The 21,404-nt window shown below is 33.2% G+C and overlaps 1 protein-coding gene across 1 annotated transcript; it reads right to left on the bottom strand.

Moving 5' to 3' along the window:
• Positions 1 to 1,367: 1,367 nt before the first annotated feature.
• LOC125070683 (cAMP-dependent protein kinase type II regulatory subunit) lies at positions 1,368 to 20,562 on the bottom strand. The gene is made up of 7 exons (XM_047680640.1): positions 20,011 to 20,562; positions 17,681 to 17,871; positions 15,663 to 15,800; positions 14,922 to 15,134; positions 4,300 to 4,471; positions 3,487 to 3,576; positions 1,368 to 2,520 (listed from the first exon to the last, which is right to left on the bottom strand). The coding sequence occupies exons 1-7, from the start codon at positions 20,222 to 20,224 to the stop codon at positions 2,390 to 2,392; spliced, it is 1,149 nt and encodes a 382-aa protein (XP_047536596.1). The 5' UTR covers positions 20,225 to 20,562; the 3' UTR covers positions 1,368 to 2,389.
• Between the last annotated feature and the right edge of the window lie 842 nt (positions 20,563 to 21,404).

The raw sequence follows: 21,404 nt of genomic DNA, 5'->3' as shown, positions 1-21,404 counted from the left end.
ATTATAAATTTACCAGATGTGCTCATGAAGGCACTTGAAGTGATTTCCTCTATTGCAAAATAAATTTAAAAAATAAACTATAATTCGATAACAAAAATAAATCATTTTTAATAAACTTTGATATTAGCAACTCGGGAATGTATAAGCTAAATGAGGAACACAAACCTGTCGCATTGAAACTGTTAATATACAAGCAAGCATCGAGAACTATGGACGAATCAATCGATATGATATTATGTACTAGAGACGAAACTTCCAAATAGAAGTCGATAGAGACAGTAGGGCGGCGTTACATTAAAATTAAACGTATAATGACATCATACTTTAATATAATTAAATAATTAAAATGTTCTATGGCAACTGAAATATTTTGTACACGTTTTGTACGTCAAAAAAAAAAAACAAACAACACACGACACCCCTCAGGATCTGTCTATACTCCATTAATTTCCTAATCTACAAATATTTAAATTACAATAAGAAGTGACAAAAACTAACTACTACATGTAAATATAGACTTACATATTTAGTGCTACATATGATTTTATGTATTCAACTACTTTGGCTGGATTTACAAATGAAGGCAGGAATTGAAATAATACTGGGGCGCTATACCTGAGGGTTGGATTATGGCGCGCACTCGATATGCGGAGGTAACACACGGACACCGCTCCATTCGGCCCGAACCGAATAGTTCCGGCCGAGGAGTTTGCATAACATATCGTTATGTATACGCGACGAGGGAGTATCATCATGAACAGACAATGCAGGCCCGTTTCAGTTCACACGCTTCTCGGTATGGTGTTCTCAGTAGACATGTTACAATCATAACAAACCTCAGATCTATTTACTAAAATAGGACGAGGAAATGACAATAAAGAATATTTTATAAACGTAATATTTAAAATAGATAACATAAACAAACTTCTCATTTAAAATATACACACAATGGTTTATATAAAAATAATAATTAAATTAAATAAAAATGAATTCGTCGGCAACGCAACGACCACATCTCGATTTGTTCTTTACAATATGCCTCATTGTAAATACGCATCGTCCTGTACTGTTTACACTCACGTAAATATTAATTAATTTGGCATTCACTAACTGATTGTAATATAACATTCTCAATATACATAAATATAGAAACATTTTTTAAATTAATAAAATAAATAAATTAATTAGTTAGCGAGAAGATTTAATCTAATCACCGATAAAATGAAACTTTACCTAATTTAATATTATTATTTTTTTAATGATTTCAAGCCAGTGTTAGGTGTAACGAACAATCTTAAAAAATAGAAAATGGCGGTAGCAGAGATTATCCTAATATAAGACAGGATTCAGCGCCGTTTAGTATTGCATTGTCGTCCCACTACTAAAACATCTTTTTTTTTTTTAATTTAAAGACTAAATGCCATCTTCCCAGTACATACTTATCATGATTTGACACCCGCCCTGTCACCGAACTGACATTTGACACTTCAAGGATAAATTCCTTTTTTAAATTATTTCAGTCAAATTGAACATTTGTGAAGAAATGCACAAGAAACTACGTTACGAATGGAGATGCGTCACGTCAAGTCGTTTATTAAACAGTAATGAGCTGAGCTTCACTCGGGAGCTCGATAACACTACATAGTTTCACAAATTTGTACGCAAATCATTCAAAGAGCGCCAGTCTAAAATGGACTCTTCTACATTAAAATAAAGTTCAACGAATCAGTTTAGTCTACATCAAACGAGCAGCGTAATCGATGACAAAGCGTGGGATCATTATTTACATAGCTACTAAGGCATTTTATCTATCTAAAATAAGCGTATTATTGTTACAATGCAATATTATCCGACGCTGGTAGATTTATTCCCCCCTTCCTTAACAACGTAATCTTTATTTTAATTAATACAAAATAACATGGCACAAACTTCAAATATTTAGGAATATACGAAGAACGAAAATAAAATATAATGGTATCGTTATTAAATGGTGAATAACTAGGGTATAAATAACTTCAGTAAAATTACTACAGCATCAATTAGATGGAATCCATCTCGTAAACGGCTGAAAACCATATTTTAAGTAAATGTTGCCATTAAATTTTTCAACTCCATCGAATATCCAGACTCCGGTTGTTATAGCTTCAAGTCACATTCCAAACAATTTTCCACAAAAAGAAATACCCTGTTATATAAAACAATCCAATGCTATTGAAGAAAATACTCGCGACGTTCGAAAATATCGAAGGTGACGTTTCACGATTTGAGCATGAATTGTTTAAATATCAAGTATGGTTTCCAGCCACATCCGTATATGTTAAAACTGAACACGAAAGGTAATAGAGGGTGTGATTACGGCAAAGGGGGGCTCGGTGGGGGGGCCGGTCGTTCATCGCACGTCGGTGAGGTTGCTCTTGTCTCCAAACAGCTTGACGAGCTGCTCCTCGTAGTCGTCGATGTTGCGTTTCATTATCTCCATGCACGGGCCCAGCAGCCGCTCGAAGGTCTCCACGTCGAGGACTGGAGTATTCAGTCATATTTATTAATGATTGTTCGAAATGTTTACAAATAGCGGATGTTACTGCCATCATTATGATTATAAAATTATACTAGCCCACATTAAATAAACATTAATAACCCATGAATGTCCCAATTCTGGGCTAAGGTGCAAAATGAATCAAGTTTATTTTTGAAAAGGTGGCTTATTGCAGCAATATGAGTTGACAGCTAACTTTGTGAATAACTGTTCATCACATGTACAAGTTACATTGAATATTTTTCTTCATAACATAATATCAGACCAATAAAATTTAGTGAGTCAGTCGGGTTCGAACCCCCAATCTTCGGTTAATATTCACGTGCTCTGACTTATTATAAACATTTGAAATAGTGCACGTTAACACGTGTCATTGTCCTCTGTCTAATGACACAATACACATGTAACTTATTAAGGATTTAAAAAGGTCGTGAATTATTAATTTTTTACTTTTTGAATAAAAACTAAAAACAAGTACGGATTTTATGTATTCTATTTAATAATTGAGCGATTTAAAGTCATGTTTGTATCCAACATATATCACGAACGTGCGAAAACGTTAAGAAAACATCACGCTATAAGTATTTCGCCCTTGGAGTTAAAATGATCACTCGTTATTTCACGCAATGAACTTAACGAATTCAAACGATACTAAAATATAAGACACATTCAGAACCGCCTTAAGGAATACAAGAACTCGGGCACGAGTAGTGTTCTGGTGATCTCTCCTCCCAGTAAATATCTTTGGGAAAACTGGGGCGCCTCATCGATGCCCTTGGTTAAGACGAGTCTGTTCAAAAAACGCTCAAAATCAAGACGAAATGACTGATTCAATCTTAGTGATGTTCTTTATAATTTCCAAGAGTTAAGTCATATTATGTAATCAGAGCGACAAGGCATACATTAAAGTGTCTGTTGTAATATTGTAAGCGTTGCTTCGTAAAACTTACATGCGACTTTGGTGGGGCCAACAGCATATGCAGAAGCAGCACGAGGCTTATGGGTGACGAGAGCCAGTTCACCGAAGTATCCACCTTTGCCTGTAACAAGAAAGATGGTAACTCGTATTTAAAAATAAATGTTTGTATATATTTTCTAAATTAGTAGGAATAGAAAAGGTTATAGTCTGTATAATATCACGCTTTGAGCTATTTATACGTATCAGATAATTTTATTATAACTTATTTTGTAAATATATATCGTTTTCAAAACATTATTTTTTCAAAAAATAGTAGTTTTTGAGTCTACTCTTATAAACTTTTATGATATCAATATTTCTAATTATTTGCACGTTTCTTTAACAGCTAAGCTTCTTCATATAGTATAAGCTAAATTATAGTATATATCAACAAAATGTAAATATATAACTGTATCGAAGTGTAAGAAATTGATGAATCATTTCCATCTATCGCTAAACTTAACTTTGAACGGTAACCTTATCGCCATATTCCATTGTTTACTTTCAACGTAACTTCTAATGAAACGGACCGTATAACTTATGACCGTATAACCCGTGCAAATTCTAAACCATTTATAAATGGCGTCGACATCGACGCTGATAAAAAATACACATTTTCTTATATATATTACAAACAGACTAAATTAACATAAAATGACCTAGGATTTTTTTAGTGATGAGTAGTTAATTAAAGACTAAATATTTCAAATAAATTAGATGTTTCTAGGGTTTAAAGCCAAGTGCCGTAAACGGGGCGTTTGAATCCAGGAGCTAGGGTCGGGAAGCCAGTGCGAGTATATCTCACCGAGCCGTTTGATCTCGTGCTCGTTGCCGTCGTCGCGCGCGATGCGGATGCTGACGGAGCCGTCCTCCACGAAGTACATCCCGTCGGCCGTGTCGCCCTGCCGGATGATCAGCTCGCAGTCGATCAGCGTGCGCGGCAGCAGCGCGTCCGCGAGGTTGGCGCGCTCGTACGGCTGGTGGACAGATAAGATATTATTTATTTACAGACCAAAATATATATACGAAGGAACGAAGTTTCTTTCGCTATATATTAGGTATGCTAGGTAAATAACAGAAACAATGATATAAATTAATAAAGCTTGAGAAAAAAAAAATAACAATGACAATTTTTTTGGTTAAAGTACCTCTGTGAAATAAAAAAAAATAACAAAAACTGTTTAAATAAAATATATGTTGTATAAAACAGTTAACAATGGAAAGAGACAGATTGAAAAAGACGAAAAGGTCGCCTAGAGGGGGCATAACAGTTCACCATACTGTAAGTTGCGTGATGGAAAATTGTTCAAAATAGCTTAAAATATTCTTATATATAAACGCTAAATTCTTATAAATGATTAAATATGCAGCTTCAAATAAAATGCAAAAAATAAACCGTTGTAGAAACAATATAACGTAGTTTAATTTCAAATATGATGTTATTAATTTATTTTTTCATTTAAAATGTGGCAAACGCAATAATTATCTGTATATTTAACCTTGCAACATTTCTCAGGATTTCTCAATAACACATTAAAATTATAAATGCAAAAAATCGAATATTTAACGACAAATATAATCATTAGAGAAAATAATAATATCCGCGAGTTCGTAAAAAAATTAGGTCGAAACACTGTTTATTTTTCAACGCACACATGTATACTTTGAATAATAAACATTTACACGTGTGAAGGTGGGTTGGTATGCTGTTTTGAAATATGGTGTCTGACCATACACTCATGTTCGGTTTGGCTAAAAAGTGTTATTTCAATATATTCAAAATTCACAATTTGTGGAAAATTATTTTTTAAACTATCACAAGTTTAAATCTATGTTTCAATATTCAAAGACGAAGTTCTAGACCATTTACTTCTGTCTGTCTGATTTTCTTTTGTTTTTTGTTTGCTAGCTATAGAGGAGCTTTAGTGTTATCAACAAAAAATTTGGATTTTTTTTTTCGCAACATACAAACATGTTCCAAAAATTACACTCATCATTTTAATATCTTAAAATTATTATTGATTTTTGGTTTACAGTTATAATGTATTTTCAATATAAAATTGAATTATCCGCAATAATTGAATTATCAATTTTGAGAGCCGAGATATGCCAGTGGATAGAACGAATTGATCTTCACCGAAGATAGCAGGTTCATATCCGGACAAGTACGACTTATCAAGTTTGAATTTGCATCATCTACATAAACAACGCGACGAAATAAGTACCAGAACTTTGTCATTTTCAGTAGAAACCTTTGTCCACGAGTGTTATATTTACGAGCTGTTATATATTCTACGCGCATTCTCATTTGAAGTATATCACCCAATTTATCAATTTCAATATTTTGAATAGATTTACGAACGTTCGGGCTTATGTTCGGTAGTTCGTAGTTTATTATCACACATATGACGTTGGCGACAACTCGGCCTCGTCATATGTCATTTGGTGCTGACGTCAGAGATACCTTTGCCAGTTAGTGATACTACATAAATAGGCTATACGCCTTTGTATTTTGCATTTTTGCATATTTAACAAGCGCTATTCAAGAAATGTTGGATTTGTATAACAAGAGCTGAAATTATCTGCCTATCTTATGCACATTATGAATGAGATGGGGTCAAAGGTCCCTCTGACGTCTGCCCGTGTTTACACTTCTTTCTTAGCACCAGTAGTGCTATTCTAGTATAACTCGCTTCGTATCTCACTCGTGCATTATTTTATTTAAACTGATTAACAGTGTTAAACATTGCATCATTATTACGACTATTAAAGTTTCATATCATTATTTGACAATTAGCGATCGAGTTCTGCGGTGAGCTTCGAGTTCGTTCTTACAGAACAGCTCTAATATTCTTGTGTTATAATATCAACCTCTTGTTATCTTATTCACGTAGCATGTTTACGATGACGTTTGTAATTTGAAGTTTTTCCAGTTGTTGTGGTGATAAAAAAGTAAATTTAAATTGTCGCGGTAAATATATAAAGGAACACTCGAATCATAATTAGAATAACTTTAGACGATAATATCGAAACATTGCCGTTTAAATCATATGATAATTATAAATGAAGTTGCAGATATTACATATACGTAATGAAAATACACGTTTTCTATTGAAAAAAGTCGACAGTTTCTTTTTAAATATATTATACTATTTTGCACTTTTGACGACACTTTAATTCATTTAAATAATTACACGATCAATACAAGTTACAACGATCGAATTGATATATTAATGCCAATAGCAAATACGAACCGTTTCATTGAATCTGCCGATCGAAATTTTAAAAAAGGTCTCGTCTAAGGATTATGTTGATATTTAAAATGAAACTAAATTAATGACTTAACACAGAAACAACATTACATTCAATAAACAATTATTTAAAACGATAAAATGAATTACAAATTCTATTCACTACGTATTCCTAATTGTATTTTACACTTTATTCAATTATGACAATTATCTTTACTAATAACGCCAAACTACTGTACCGAATATGATAAAATTTGTTATGAAGCAAGCTTGAAAACCAAGGAAGCACAACTTTTTTATATCTAGCACCTGACGACCAACCCTTAAAACAAAAGTAAACTGTAACTGTCGTTTTCATCATGTATGTTCTGAATTATAAAGTAAATACGTAAAAAACAATTCAGTTATGTTTAGTAATGTCACTGCGATCGCATATTTAAAGCTTGCTCGATTATTCTAGGTAGCTACGCGAGTTGAAACTGTGACATTTAACCGTGAACGTAACGCTCGACTAGGCATATAGATATTTCAAATTTCAGGGATAGGTCAAGAAACAGGTCAATACAGTAACAGAGATATTAATTAGGTACTTTTTAAAACCTGGACAAATTGTACAATATTGATGACACTCGTTCAGAGTATCGGTTATTGTAAGGACATATATTCTAACTACGTATAGTCCGTAGTGGTATGTTCCGGTAGGATGGGTGCCAGTGTAATTACTGGCAAAGATATAACCGTCCACAAAATGCCAATGGTCTTGCACTTGAAGTTTATCCGGTAACGTCAGATTCACATTCTTTCTGATTATGTGAGTGTGGTATAAGAGTGTACTCGTGTTGGTGCACACACTTGTACACTATGTACATATATGTACTTATATATATTATGTCCTGCGCAGTTGGCTAATCTGTCTTGACAATGGAAAACATTAGAATAATGTGTGACTGAAAACGCTCCTGCAAAATACCTTTTCTTCATTCAATTTACAATAGTAAAGCAGACCATTAAATGAGATAATATATCTCGATGGTGATATTGGGGGGTGGTGTCTTTTTTATGATATCGGTAGGCGGACGAGCAAATGGGCCACCTGATGGTAAGTGGTCACCACCGCCCATAGACAATGTCGTTGTAAGAAATATTAACCATTCCTTACATCACCAATGCGCCACCAACCTTGGAAACTAATATGTTACGTCCCTTGTTCCTGTAGTTAGACTGGCTCAATCAGCCTTCAAACCGGAACACGACAATACTGAGTACTGCTGTTTGGCGGTAGAATATCTGATGAGTGGGTGGTAACTACCCAGACGGGCTTGCACAAAGCCCTACCTCTAAGTAAAAGATTGGTGGATTAAGAAATTTAGACATAAGAAGTACTGTCCCCTTATACCCACCCAGTAGATCAGGATATAAAAAGTTCGAACATTACATATAGTAAGGAAAAATATTCCGAGTAAAATTTAATTAGTCTTAAACTAAATTTTAAAGTAGTAGGGTAAGTAGTCTGTATTTTTCTTTTATTGATTAATGATAATGAATATTGTACACGGTGTCCTACTTTTCGTCCCGCTAAGCCGTGAGGTAGGCTGTGGCGAAAAGGTCTCTAGGCCATGTAATGATTACTTTATAATAATTATTTATGACAGAAGTATGAAACTTAAAATATAATACAAAGTCAGCGCAGGTTATCTTTTATAAATAAAATTACCTAGTCACTTCAAATAGTGTTGTTTTAAGTTAGCAACTATTATTCGCCTTTTAATTATTCCAACTAAACTAGTGCCGACTTTGTATGAGTGCGTTATTAAAGATAATAAATTAAATGTGTGAAGAAAGAAGAAACTATAGTATAAATTACTAGGTGCTTATAAGTAAAGCCTCCGAGCACGCGATACATTAGTCCAGGGTCAACGGCCTAGGGGCCATTTCTATCAAAACTCAGAACTGTTGATTTTCTTGGACTATCTATATTAGCCACTAACCATTCTTTATCAAATATTTTTATACCAGTGGTTTTTTTTTCACGTGCCTATAATTACGCTGATTCCAAGCACTAGAGAAAAAAACTATCAAACGGAGATTGTATACCGCTAAGACGAAACTACCTTAATCTTTCTCTATAAACATTAATAAGTAATACCCAGAAGATAGAATCTTGGAAATATTAACCAACGATTCAAATCTGGATTGGCTCCAATTAGTTTTCATGTCTTAAATAAAATATTGTTCAACGAAGAACAAAAATTAACAAATCTCGAACAAACTGCATGTGTCTTAAGCTATTCTTAAATTAGAGCTGTGTTGTCAAATATACTCTACACCTTCTCCATAGAGGAGACTTAATAAATTAATTACTAAGCGAATTCATTATAATGTACTTTTAAAAATGCAAGGTATCTCCAATGTCAAATACCTTCAGTGTAATTTTCATTAGTGGTATTCAATCCAAGCAAACGTAGCAGCCGATACTCTAACCACTTCGGCCGACCGGCGCCCTATTTAAAAAGCTAATAAACCTTTTACTTATAGAATTCTAGCCGTTGCTCGCCTCGCTGGACGTAATTAAACTTCAGCAATGATTCTTTTTTTTTTTTTAAATAACCCATACTTTAATTTGATATATTCAACCTCTTTGCAATATTTTATTTAAAGTCTACCTTTTTGAAACCATTTAGGTAACAATTATACAAAATCTTATTCATATTATTATCAAGGAGTAAGAATATACATTTTAGTTATTCTTATGTAGAAAACCTTATCTAAATTTAGAACGATTTCATCGCAATAATAAAATAAATTAGGTATTAGCCAGGCAGATTATTTTAATGAAGCAGCTGGGAAATATAGTCAATCTGAGTAAGGAAAAACGTCTGATTACTTTTAAAGTACAAATTTATAAATAGATACTCCTTTTTATGGTATAGGTAGGCAGACCGGGCAAATGGGCGACTTGTCGGTAAGTGGTCACCACCGCCGATAGTCAATGGCTCTTTAAAAAATATTAACCATCCCTTCCATCGCCAATGTGCCACCAACATTGGGAACTAAGATGTTATGTCCCTTATGCCTTTAGCCCTACCAGTAAGTAATACTCCTTTAATGTAAGCTTATAAATACAGAGGTTATCAAATAGTATCATAGGAATGTCACATTCACATACATAGAGTGAAACATTCGTATATAAATATATAACGAAAATATAAAATGAAATATGTATCTATATAAACGTGAAAGTAGTTCAGTCCGTCTGAATCTGATGAAATTTCGTATGAAACGAGCTTGGACCCCAACGAAGGCCATTATTTTGTTAAATTACGACCCTTACATACGGACGAGGCCACGTGTGAAAACGAGTATTCTAGTATATAACATATGATCAATAAATAAACTCGTACAACTTGTTTAAACAAGTACACATCTGGCTCGAAGTTGTCAGCTAACTCAAAGCTAAGCGACCTTAATTAGATCAATATTGCGACACTTTGCCCACAATATAATATGACCAGTTAATCTGGTCTTTGATCTGAATTAAAAGATTTCGTTGATAAGTTTTATATCTAAGCACTAGACTTTTTCGTGACTTGTGATGTGACGATACCTGACGTCATCGATAGTATAGATTATCAAAGCTGATTTGATAAAGTACATGTGAAATATTTGCGGAATATTCTTTGATATCGTTATGTCCTTTATATAATAAATCCATAACAGGGTGTGTTTGTACACGTAATATAATTATAAAACTTTTTGGTTCCAAGTTTATTTTTTTCTTCTAATTTATTTTCTAAAGCAAACAAAAATCGTTTACAAGGATGGTGGATATTAGTAGGAGGGATCATCAAATCTACTATCACATCAGGAGGAATGATTGTTCTTATGACATAATCCACCAAATTTCTTTATTTAAAAAACACCAGCTTAAATAGTCGAATATCTTTATTTAATCTTATATATGAATATGATTACGGGCCGCTGTTGAAAAGTCGCAGGTTTGATCCTGAACCCTTGGACTATTTTCGTCCCCACTCCTAGCATAAGGTTAACTCGGAATTTGACATTAAAACAGGCATTGCTTTTTTATGGCATTGGTTGGCGGGCATATGGGCCACCTGATGGTAAGTGGTCACCACCGCCCATAGACAAAGGCGTTGTAAGAAATATTAACCATTCCTTACATCACCTATACGCCACCAACCTTGGGAACTAAGATGTTATGTTCCTTGTGCCTGTGATTACACTGGCTCACTCACCCTTCCAACCGGAACACAACAATACAGAGTACTGTCGTTTGGCGGTAGAATATCTGATGAGTGGGTGGTACCTACCCAGACGGGCTTGCACAAAGCCCTACCACCAAGTGAGTGCTATCATTCTTAAAAAAAATGTTATTTCTTAACTCATAAGTTATAATATATAGTCTTTATCAATTTGAATTACCTAAACTGAAATTAGCTTTAATAAAAAAAACGGAATAGAAAACTTGTTTCTTCATAACATTTATATCGCTCGTATGGAGCACTTACGTTGAATGTCAATTTAGTTAAATTGGAATTTTTCTGTCGGTATCACTTGAAGATCGCCCTACTTTTGGGATGGTTTCCGAGCGCTCTCGCGGGAGCAAAAACTTTAGCTTTGAATGTTTAAGTAGTAATTGTCTTCAGTCTGTTTCATTTCATATTGTAAGAATAAACAGAAAAAAATGTATATTATACCAAAACTGTCATATTACTAAGTCAAGAGGTACGTTTGTTTGATGGATTTAAAGTGTGATTCTAACACATTAATACAATTTTATTATAAAACTGGATTTTTTTATCCGCAATCCGATTAGAGTAATTCTTTTCGCGTTAGATAGTCCGTATTGACGAAGGTTATAGGATATATGAATTCAGTACAAATAGCAATACAGTAACTATAAAGATCAACTAATATAGAGATTGCTTTATTGTATAAAACTGACACGTTTATTACAAATTGAAGACAAAAATCGCGAGACTCGGGTAGTTTGAAATTAAATGAAAACAATCGACATTCCTGATGATAAATTCCAGTTGAATTGATTGATTTGATATGTAACGAGTTATCGTCCGCGGTTCCCTCGCGTTTTAGACGTTGGTGATAGGTATAAAAAGTAGTTAAGTCCTTCCTTGGGAATCCAGCTTGCTTCATACTAAATAGAGTATGCCCTTGAAAATTTACAGACAGAAAATAACTTTTGCATTTGTAGTATTAACATATATACATTTTAAAATAATAAAAAAAAAAAACCGACTACAATTTTTTTTTTTTCAAATTTTATTGAGACAATATGTTGAATGCTCTCTTAACAAAAAAAATACAAATCGTTTAATGACGGAGTTCTAAAGAAACAAACATATAAAAATTAACAACCGAAAAGATACCCTTTTCTTTTATGTAGTCAGTCAAAAAAACACAGAGACTGCTTGATAAAAATAATCTGTAAATGTCCTAAGCCTAGTTTACACAGCTGTTTTTACAGCTGGGACAAGGCCTCTCGCCCATTTAGAGAAGAAAATTTGGACCACTACGCTGCTCCTGTGCATGTTTTTACATATGACAAATTTTAATCCGATACATGCATGATTCTTACGATAATTTCTTATGAAGATGTGACCACCAGTTCTGACCACAGTTTAAGCATATGACAATTGAGTGGTCATCAGGGTTTATCTCGCAAGCTTCAGTTATGTTTCAAATATTCCAATTATCTCGTCTCTAAACTCTAAAAAGTCTATATGAAAATAGTTCTATTTTTTTTTTTGTTTTCGATAATACCACGTCACGTCCAAGCGAAAGAAGTCTGCAGCTCGTTTGAAAACTGTTGACGTACAAAGGCGGCTGTTATAACGTAAGCATGTACACGGAAAACGTGTATATTGATTGATGTTAGGTTTTTTAAAACCGGCCATGCGTATTTTCGGAAGTGCCGACGAAATAAGTCGGTCACGTGAGAAAGGTATTCTCTTTGTAATGGGGATAGATTTCTCAACGATTACTCATTCACGAATACTGGAAAATAAATAAATTTAATTGACTTAACGTATGACGCATTTGAAATTAAGATGTCTATTAAAACGACACTTGTACCAATATTGTTACTACCAATGTTGTAAAAAAGTAGAGTTAATAAGTCTTTAACAGCCTGCTGATGGGCTTAAATCTTCTCTCTTGACCTGCTATAGTGCGTAGTGCCTACAATACTTTAAATCACGATAAAATAATACGAAAATCTGCCTGAATCATCGGTTTAAATGCGTTCATTCAGAAATCTAACAGTCACAAAATTATTTAGAAGGATGAAATATATCCTTTCATATAATATCATAATTGTTTTTTCTTCTTCAGGTTATCGTATCTCAACGGACAAGTAGTTCGTGACTTTAGTGAATCTTCATACTTTTCCCTTACGTGCCTGCATGTTTCTATTACCAGGTAGCATCAATCAATTTTAAATTTAGCATTATTGATGATAATTCTATTCTTTGTGCGAATTAGATTTAAGCTGAGACTTGAATGTAACATTTACGGAATCTTTTCCAGTGTTCAGAACCTTTTCGTGCACTAATAACCGATCAACTTACAAAAATACACGGTTTTAATCCCCAAAAATTATTAGTTATGTGTCCCTAAAAAATAGTTTCTCTAACTTTTTCTTGAGTAAAAGTGTTCAATGTAAACTTTTATTTGTTGTGTATATAACTCTCCGAGGACCACTTTTTAATTGACTCTGATAATGTATCTGTAATCTTCCTTGAGGGGTGACCCACGAGGGCATAGTAACGTTTAACGTGGGCGGAACCGCGTTGAGCCAGTCAAGTGCCCATATAAAGTATTATTATTGTCAAAGCAGTTGTATTACAATTTCGCGACATTACAATTGGACGGAATTTCGTCATTCACAATATCACGGGCTAATTTTAGTCACATTGAAATTTAAATGTACACATTCTGTGACATTTGGCTCGATATCGTTTCATAAAAATAGTGATCGTGTTCGGTTCGTGTTTAAAGTTCGACCATAATCGTAAAACAAACATTTTTCGTACATTTTTTTCTACTCTTTCCAAAATTGAATAGTGAAACCTCTTATACAGATTCTTTTCGACAGGGCGACGAGAATCGAGTTTAAAAATTTAATAATGAGTCACACACACATATATATTATTACACGAGAGAGAAGAAATATATGATGTAGAAAGAAAGAGGTATATTTAATATTTTTTATTGATGTGCAAGTTCTTTCCTCTCACTTACCTACAATCTATCGTGTTCGTGAAAAGGGACGGAAGTGTGTAACAGGAAGTCGGCGAAGCGCGCCCTATTTGATTTGACTAATGACGCGATGCTAGAGTTAGCCGTGAGTTTGTACTAACTAGTTCCACGAGAGGATATGATATTAATGTTGCTTATTACAAAGGGGAGATATCAGATGTTGAATATCAAATAAGAATACTGTAAGATTCATTAAATTGATTTGAATTTCGACCACACCGATCCATAGCGTCTTCTTCGTCCTACGTGACATTAGCGAAATAGTCTTCGTCTAGTCGGCTCAACCTTTAATCTAAGATTTTTTGCCTGCACATGTAGGAAGGATAAAATCCACCAATCAAAACGCTCAAGCTGTGCTACAGCCTACAACTAGGAATAACGATGTTAATTTAATTGAAAATAATGTTTAATGATTAATCATAATCAGAGTTCCGTACAGTTTCAGTTAATATCCACCGCTACTGTAATTCCATTTAAAAGTTTTGAAGAGTATTTTCCGTCACAATAAAATTTGTTATAAGTAGATGTCAAGCAGTTGCCGTTATCCTCATATATGTAAATCCTGAGTATTTCCTTACTATGCTTCACCAGTCACCGTTAAATTGAAATACTTAATACAGATTTGTTTCGGCGTCGACGCTACCGGTGTTGTATGTGCATGGCATATAATTACTCACTTGAATACAGAACGGAAGCGAATAGTTGTTTTGCTACATATTAAAGAATCTTCCGAACTAATAGATTCTTGATTACTATGGAATAATTAGATTCTGACTTCGTTAATATGAAGGGGCTACCGAGTGGAACAGCCGATTTTACCGCCGACTGAAAACAATCCTTACAAATATAACATAGTATAAAGTAGTTGAGGTCATACCTGGAGCGCCTTCAGCATGGGCACCTTGTCGAGCAGCTCCTCGTAGAGCTTGCGCTTCTTGAAGGCGCTCTTGAGCAGGATGCGGCGGAAGGTGTGGCGGTCCATGGCCCACAGCGCGCCGGCCGACTGCGCGCGCACGGACGCGGCGCGCGGCATGTTGTACATCAGCGCCAGCTCGCCGAACGAGCCCGAGCCCTCGTACGTGTGCACCGCCTGCACACACGCGCCCCGTTACTACTCCCCTCGCTGCTCTAGTGACCGGCTCACTCACTCTATGGACTCTACAAGGATCCCGCACCTCCATGACCACGTAGTCATTAGTCCTGCGCCTGAACAGTCTCCGTTCGTTTTGGATTGCCGACCACATATTAAAGATCATTTTTTAATCGTAACGACGAGCCAACTACAGAGAGAGTGAGCAAATACTGACACAATTCCCTCACTCTTCGTCCAATGAGACCCGGCTGGTGGAATGATCAGGCGCAGTACTAAAGGCCTGACATGCTGCCTCTTCGCGGTAAAGTGTACGATGAAATTTAATTTTGTAAATAAGTTACATATATTGTGTATTATATTTATGTACATACACCTAAAATATTTTAACCACATACGCAATAATTAAAGTATAATATTGCAGCATAAGTATATTACATAAAAGAGTTCCTATTCAAATTACTATTAATTATTTAATCGATATAATATTGTAAGCAAAGGACCAACAGTTTATGAATAAAAAAGTACCTTTTCAACGCCATCGTCTCCAGTAACGAGTACATCGAACACTCCATTCTCGATGACGTAGAAGTTGTCGCCATCGTCGCCTTGTCGAATAACGTACTCGCCGGGTACTGAGCGCTTCTCAAACATCGCATCTAGTACCTAACAATTTAAATAAATATATACATTTTTATTCGTGTTATATAACTAAATAAATTTAATTTATTTTATGTCGATGTTTGTTTCTTTACCCATTACTAATATTAAAGGGATAAAATCATCCTATAAATAATAGTAACCATTGCTGTATTTAACTAATTACCCGCTAGACAAGGATTAAAGGGAAGGCGGTTAGTTTTCAACATTGTATAACTGATTTTTCTATAATTATAGTATTCAAATAATATCAGTAATATAATAATTAATAAAAGTTTGAGTTTAAGAAAGCATGTCTCTTTCAGTACTAAAATCGCAAGAATATAAAAAAATGCAAAAAATCTATTACTCGATCAAGGTAAGTAATTTAAAATAAATACATAATTTCGAAGGATTAAGGAAAAATACAATCGTGTTTTAGTGACACGATTTTGTTAATTTAAAATGAACACACATATTTGCTCCACCTTACGTCGATAACTACACCGACATTATGCATGCAAAAGTTGTTCATACATGATTACACTAAGCCCTATCCTCTACGGGCGCGATGAACATGAATCCAAGCGAAAACTGACATTTTTAGTTGGAAGTTTAGAGGGACGCTTTTTAATATAACTATTGTAAGGTTTTGGTAGATGTACTTGTTAAAACTACTATGTATTTCGCATAATATGTAAAACGTTGCAAATTCTTTAAATTGTATTATTAATAACTTTAGTCGATTTTTATCCGATCAATTAATATTTCGATTATTGGATGTTAATTTGACTAAATTTGCGATAGCCAATCAGAAACGTTTGCCAATCACAGCGACGACTTGATCATAGTTGAGAACGGCTGGATACCGGCAGGCATTCTGGCCTGACCGCTCAACAAGGATACAACCACATATTGTAATAATATATTACAATTAACGAAAGTAATTACGGTGTTTAATTACCCCTATACTATTATATATTGCAAATAAATAAAAAATAATAGAATTTGCATCAATGGCAAAAAGTAATAATGATTTATTTCTACGCGCGTTATGTCCTTTCGCAGGTTCTACGTGATGGACACCGTAATGGCACGTAGTGGATGCCATTATTGTTTTCTCTCTATGGTTCTATGGCTGTGATCGTTCGTCGTAATATAAATTGGTTTAAAGTGTGAGCAAAAAAATACATTGCCATTTGCAATTGCTTGCTAACAAGCTAACTTGGACGATTGAATGACCAAAGCAACAGAATTATACTATTTTTACACAAAAGAGATAGTTAATTTTAGTAAAACATAACGATTGAAACAAAATACATAGATTTAAAATCCATCTTCCTTGGAAATAAGTTTTATATTGCTCGGACCGTCCGCACTATCAATTTTCAAAACCAAAAGTAATATTTTTTATTGAAAATTTTAACATAATATTAACTTAAAACTCATTATGCCTGGAATGAGAATGGTTTGAAGTCGATATCATAAAAATATGGTAAGTGAAAAACAATCATGGACATACATAATATTTAAAGACAAAACCAAGCTATCTGATAAGACAACCTTCATAAATAGAAAAGGACTATTAGAACTTAAGCTTATATAAAGTATAGATGAAAATTTTTACTGACAAATTCTTCCAAATGTTACGTCAAAAATGTATACACGTCACGTATTAATATACTATTATATTTAATGTTTGATAATAAAATATATTGATATTATTAATTTTACAATTGATTTATGATAATTTATTATTACTTTATGGTAGTAGTGTAACTACATTTTCTGAACGCGCATGACGGCGGGATTTTTGATAACACGAAGAGATAAAAAAAATAGGTAAAGTTATTTTGGGTATTTCAAGGAACCCGGCTTTATAATATGTATATAAAATAATGTCAAACCTGCTGCATTTGTTGTGCATCGAGCGAACGGAATAACAAAATGCCACGGACTGCCTCGGCGAGACGAGCGCGTTGCGCGTCCGACTTCGGAAACACGGCCGGTGCTCCCTCATCAGAATCATCCTCCTCTGGATCATAGGTCTCAGCAAATACCGACTTACGTCGATTGTTGAAGCGCGCCACTGGCGGCTCTGTTTAAACACACATCATATAAGCGAAATGAATTTTAAATATGGAACACTTTCTATTAATAGACAAACTAATTTCATTTTAATTGCACTAGTTACTAGAACAATGGTAACGACCAAAATTGACCTTGGCATTGTAAACCGTAAAATGGAATTTGCAGTTTAAAACTGTCTTATGTTTTTATACCTTGTTTCAATACAGATAATAAATTGACTTAATTAATCGATACGAAATATTACTCTACAAACATCTTGTTCTCTGTATTTAAAATGTAAAAAAAAAAAACATGTTCCTATGTAACCTACTTAGTGCAATACAGGATGTGAACTATTATACAGCTATTGCATAATTACACTAGCCCTGAGTCTTGTCTTGTCTTTAAATATACCATTTGACAATTTTGTAACCAAGTATCACCTCTAAAAAGGTAATATTACATCCACACATGAAAGTCAACATTGAATCGAAATTAGTGAATTTTAGTTAATTAGAAACAGTCACAAACAAGATTTATCAAAATGTTTGCTTTACAAACGAAATATGATATGGAAGAGTAATATTGAGACTATGATTTATTTGTTTACATTTGCACTGGCAGCCTGCCTAAATTATGTGTACTACATACCATGTATGAGGTATTTGCTGATACCTTTCTATTTCCATATTGTAACCAATTTCTTATCATATATACCCTAACATATATTTTTGTTTAGTAGATTATGCTTCATTCAAATCAATAAATAATCCAAAGCACATCTTTAAATTGCACATGTGACATAATCACAGTTCACATCCGTTTACAGTAAATGATTTTAATTTCTACTTAAATAAATTCCAAGGCTTGTTTACTGGTATTTTTCATCATAAGTCAACACTTGGTTTTGGTAATTGTATGTAACATTTCAAAAGGCCACACCTGTTCCGGCTCACGTTGAAGTGAGTCGTGGACGTAAAAGATTTAAGCTTATAATCTCAAAACTTCAAAGTGTTTGAAAATAAACAAATAAATGAGATCACCGTATAGTAAAACAAAAATATAAATTGGTGGATAACACTACATCATAACAAAACAAGAGCCTAAAATCTCTTGAGATTGGTTTAAATTATATACCTATGATTTCATAATTGTAGTTTTAAAGCAACTATTAATTTAAATTATTGTTTATCTACAAGCGTGGACTATAATTATATTATTATTTTTGGGCAAGAGATTAATGAAAGACTATTTGGCAACAACATTTTATGTCAATTTTGAGTATAAACCCAAATATCATTGAACTAATTGTTTGTGGCACAGTGCCAATCATTCGGATTAGTTTTTCAAAGTATTTTGTAAGAAAATACACATTTAATAGATGTTTAAATACAAATAATATTTAATGATTTAATTATTGTTATTTATATCCTTCTAGAACTAATTCAAAATCTTTTTATTATTCCATTAATATCATTGTTTAGAAAATAATCACTATAGATCAATTTTGTAACTATATTATTGAATATGAATATAACATATCAGTAATTATAAAAAATATGTGCTATTATTATTATTTTAAAGCTTATGCCAACAAAATTATTTCCAAACAGATTATTTCATATTTTATTTTGGCAGTCGCATAAAATGTAGCTAAATGGCAATAGCATCTAAAAGCAATCAACCACATAATATGATAAATGTATGATAATTTTATAACCATATAAATGATAAAGGTACTACATCAATTTCGGTCTTGAATTATATTGATTTGAAAGAAAAACATATTTAAATGTGGTTTACTACAATAATTGAGTTTTTACTATGTAATCTCTTATGTCTTTATCAAAAACTTATTTTAATTTGATTCTCTAGTGAAATGCAATTAATATGTGTGTGTTTTTAAACACAAAAATGTATATTAAGTATCACATGTATAGACAATCTGAAAAATCAATAGTGCAACAGATTGTACAAGAAAATTTATAGTTGTATATAAAATAGTATCTTGTTGCAACAGTTTCATGAGTATGTATTTAAAATTAAGTATTCAGTCCATTCATATGGAAATGACATTATGATCACACTATAGCAATCTCATTAACTAACCTTTCGACGTCGTATCGTCGGGAGAGATTATTATAGAGAGAAATAGAGAAAAATGTACCTTCTTCATCTGATATTATAGATTCATCAGGAGTGCCTGCTGATGGGCCCCGCACTATCGTCGTCGTTCTGTTGTTCTGTAACCTCGTGAAGAACTCGACTGCGTAGTTAATAACGTCTCCCGGTTGTTCCAGTAAATAACTTATGGTAAATTCCAATAAGATTTCTCTAAGGTCATCCGGGACTTGGATCCGTCCACCTTGAGGCCTGCTCATCTCTAACCGCGCCGCTTTGCTTCTTCGTTACTATGCCCCTTAGGGAACGTCAAGCGACTCACCAAATTAAAACTTTGATATCATAGCCATTGAATTAGCTAAGCGACACACCAACGAGCAATCTTACGATGGGGAAGTAGCACTACATACAAACGTTAGTAATAAACAAAACCACACTATTAACGGATACTTTTAAAATAAATAATTCTGACTACGAATAGTTAAATGTAATGACACACTTTTCTCAAAATATTCGTCGCCCTCCAGCCTGACAATTATAAAATCTCCTTTCACTGAAAAGTAAAAATGGCGAAATCTGGATTGCCCTACTTCTCTAGACTACTAATCGGTCGCCTAGTTTTCAATTTGCATTGCCATATAAAAATTATAAAAGCATAGACTAAGGACAGATGCACAAAAAGAAAAAATAATAATGATACATAATTTATAACTGTTACATAAATTAACTATTATATAACTTTTGTAGCTATAATAAATGAAATGGTTATATTAAATGAAATAAAAAAATAAAATAAAAAAAGATTTTTTTTATTGCAATACGTTGTTTTTCGCGTAATTATGATTGCTCTCGAATGTCTCACATTTTAATGCATAACATTTAAAAAGGTTACCTTTTATTTATATAATAATCTAACAAATCTATATCTAATTTGTGTAAAAGATTCAGTCGTATAGGATAGGAATAAATTTAAAATCACGTTATTAGGAGTAAAATTAAGTAAAATATACGAAAAAGTATTTCAAAATAATCAAAACATTTTACTTTTAAATAAATCAATATTATTTGCCTATAAAGAATCAATATTCTTTATTAATTATTTCTGTTAAAATCTATTGTCTAAAGTGTTTAAGTTCTTCATACTGTTAGTTTTTATATGTATGGAACATGGAATTCGTCCTTGTCACGTCTATCTGAATTTAAAGGGGATGAAACTGCAAAGCGCAACTATTATTATTGTATTAAAATAACCATCTCCGAAACGCGCTACATCTTCTAGTATAAGTTTTATGAATATTGGTGCAGTAGTCGTTTTCAGTTAGGCTTTAAGAACAAAAAAAAAACATTTCCACATTTATTATTATAATTTGTATGTAACGTGAAATATCTAATTTTCAACTAATTAATAAACAATCGTCCATGGTTGGAAGATATTTTAGT

The sequence above is a fragment of the Vanessa atalanta genome, chromosome 17 (assembly GCF_905147765.1).
Source record: "Vanessa atalanta chromosome 17, ilVanAtal1.2, whole genome shotgun sequence".
In the NCBI taxonomy this organism is placed as follows: domain Eukaryota; kingdom Metazoa; phylum Arthropoda; class Insecta; order Lepidoptera; family Nymphalidae; genus Vanessa; species Vanessa atalanta.
This window is presented reverse-complemented; position numbering and strand designations above follow the sequence as displayed.